Genomic DNA, 2,500 nt, shown 5'->3' with positions numbered 1-2,500 from the left:
TTGGATCCTACAACTGCTCGTGTGTGAATCCTTACACTGGAGATGGAAGGGCTTGTAATCATCCTGCATCAGGTAATAACTTGGCACTAGCGTAGATTACCAAGACAAAACTGAGTGACGAAACTATGGACACTGATAAGTCCAGTGCTCAAAGTACCAACTGTCCTTAGCTCTTACTATAAACTACGTGAAGACAAGAGACTATCAGGTGAAAGAACACATCCCCGTGCCCTGTGATAATCTTTTTAAACTATTTTAAGACTTGCACCACGCTGTGAAAGTTATTTTAGTTTCGTCCCCATGGCCGCGCGGTCCATGGTCAGAGGATCAGATGTCATTGTGAAGGAACTTGCTAAGACTTTGCCGTCGCATGATCCAGTGAAATCCTAAATCGAAATTTGAAGATTTTTCGAAGCTCGAAATTTCAACATCTTCCTCAAAAGAGCTCGCATCCCTACTTTCTGTTGATTCGACATAACCTTCATCGGATTCAGCTATGTACAGCATGGACCAGATTCGACTCTACCACGCTTTGTAAATAGCCAACTGGTTGCCTCCTGCCAGTTGGGGTTCTTAATAATGTTTCTGTTAAGTTTGAATTGTTTCTTTCACATTGGTAAAAGTGGAGTGCCTGTAAACTAGCTTGATAGCTAAGTGCACTTCCACTATAACAAAAAGCATTTACATTTTTACATTTTACATTTACAATGCTGGTGGCTTGTGTTCGCTGTAAGTGTTTTGCTTTGGTGGCTTAGTTCTGTTGTTTGAATTCACTCTCAAACGGCATTTCATCGTTCCAAATGGTCCTGCAGAAAGCAATGCTTCTCAGCTTGAAGTACGCTCACTTTGATTTCGCTCCCACCACTTTAGGCATTCGCATGCAATTTTGCGCTATTAAGAGGTCGCTCTGCATGGCTCTGCGTGAGTTACAAACTAATAAAAAATTCATTTTCTTTCTCACTGTTTGGGATCAGATCACATGCTCGGTTGTCAATCTAAATCGAATGTTTTCCTGGTATGTCATAGAAAAAAGTAAAAAGGAAAAGACAGAGACCGACCATCAAATTTGTCCAATTTGTTCTGACTTTCAATATATCCGTGACCACCGTGCATTAGACATTTTCTGTTTCTTTCTCAGAATGCCGAAATTACAACACTTTGAGCAGTTATGACAGAAAGATCAATTATTATGGCAGCGGCTACTGTGACAGCGGAATTGGTCCGGCGTGGTTTCGATTTCAAGGGGCAGCAGGTACACGAATGCCAACTTCATGTCCACCACGAAATCGCTGTAATACTCGCTCACCTGGATGGCTAAGAGGAGGGCATCCCAGTGTCGCGGACGGCCAAGTAAGCAGGACAGTATGTTTCTACAGGTACAGTTATTATTACAGTTGCTGCGGGAGTTCCACTACCATTCAAGTCAGAAACTGCGGTTCTTTCTACGTTTATTATCTTAATTCTTCACCATGCTGTAACTGCCGCTATTGCGGGACCTCCTAGGACAAGTACTAGATGTGTGACATTCACCAAGTCAAAAAAAAGGTTTTTTTTTTTCTTATCGGTAGTAGATAGCCATCTTATCTGTAAACGAATGACTGGCAATAGTATTTTAGACCACATTGCTTCAATTTGTAACAATTTTAAATTTCGAACGAAAGGAAGGTTCCCGGAAATCAAACTTGCCATCAAGATAAACAACCTTTTCTGAACCTTCTTTGCGCACCAAATCTACAACTAACTGTTACAATATAACACGAATCATTTTAATCGACGTTTAGCTAGGTGTAGATCGCTAACACCTATGAATAAAGAACATGTTATGTAACAAGTGAGAGAATTATTGGATCAGGTCATGAAACTAGCAATTTCTGACCTCAATCCATACTGAGGCAGACACTGGAAGTGACTATAGAACCAAAATTATTTTGTGTGACAACATATTTTATGCCACCCTGTCAAAGACCATTTTTTAACAACTGAATCCTCTGAACTTTGATGGTGCATCAAATCCACACCTGGCTCTTTGTATTTTCGTTATCGAGGCTTGCCAGTATTATCTTGAGACGTTATTCCTTAATTCTGGTGCGTTCATTGGTGATTTCACGTGCATGTGATATTACAAAGTTATATGGCGAAAATTAATGAATCAATTGATTGTGCCAAGACGGTGTCAATGTTTCAGAATGCTACAGATGAAAATGATGCGGCATTAAAAACGCTGCAGAAAACTTGAACACCCCAAAAATTTCATTGTACCAAGGACACTTTACTTTGAGCGATTTATAATATATATTTCAAAACGTCTCGAACAAAGTCAGAGGCATGCTTATGGTCTTAACGGATTATCTATAATCCTACTTTCAGTTCATTTACGAATTATGGCTAATCACGCATGAAAAGAAGATTTGATATTAGAGTTTGAGACATTTTACAGAAAGGAAGTAAGATCACGCAGGGTTTTTTCTGATAAATTTGTGCCTAAACTTGTTATTTTATT

At 39.5% G+C, this 2,500-nt stretch overlaps 1 protein-coding gene across 1 annotated transcript in view; it reads left to right on the top strand.

Moving 5' to 3' along the window:
* LOC138017364 (uromodulin-like) overlaps positions 1–1,680 on the top strand; it is a 9,484-nt gene extending 7,804 nt beyond the window's left edge. The window contains exons 6-7 of the mRNA XM_068864465.1: positions 1–72; positions 1,139–1,680. The exon at positions 1–72 is cut by the window's left edge and continues 66 nt beyond it. Of these exons, the coding sequence (XP_068720566.1) occupies positions 1–72; positions 1,139–1,503 (437 nt within the window). The 3' untranslated portion in view covers positions 1,504–1,680. The remainder of the gene's footprint in view (positions 73–1,138) is intronic.
* Positions 1,681–2,500: the final 820 nt, after the last annotated feature.

This window comes from Montipora capricornis, chromosome 9 (assembly GCF_036669925.1).
Source record: "Montipora capricornis isolate CH-2021 chromosome 9, ASM3666992v2, whole genome shotgun sequence".
In the NCBI taxonomy this organism is placed as follows: Eukaryota; Metazoa; Cnidaria; class Anthozoa; order Scleractinia; family Acroporidae; genus Montipora; species Montipora capricornis.
This window is presented reverse-complemented; position numbering and strand designations above follow the sequence as displayed.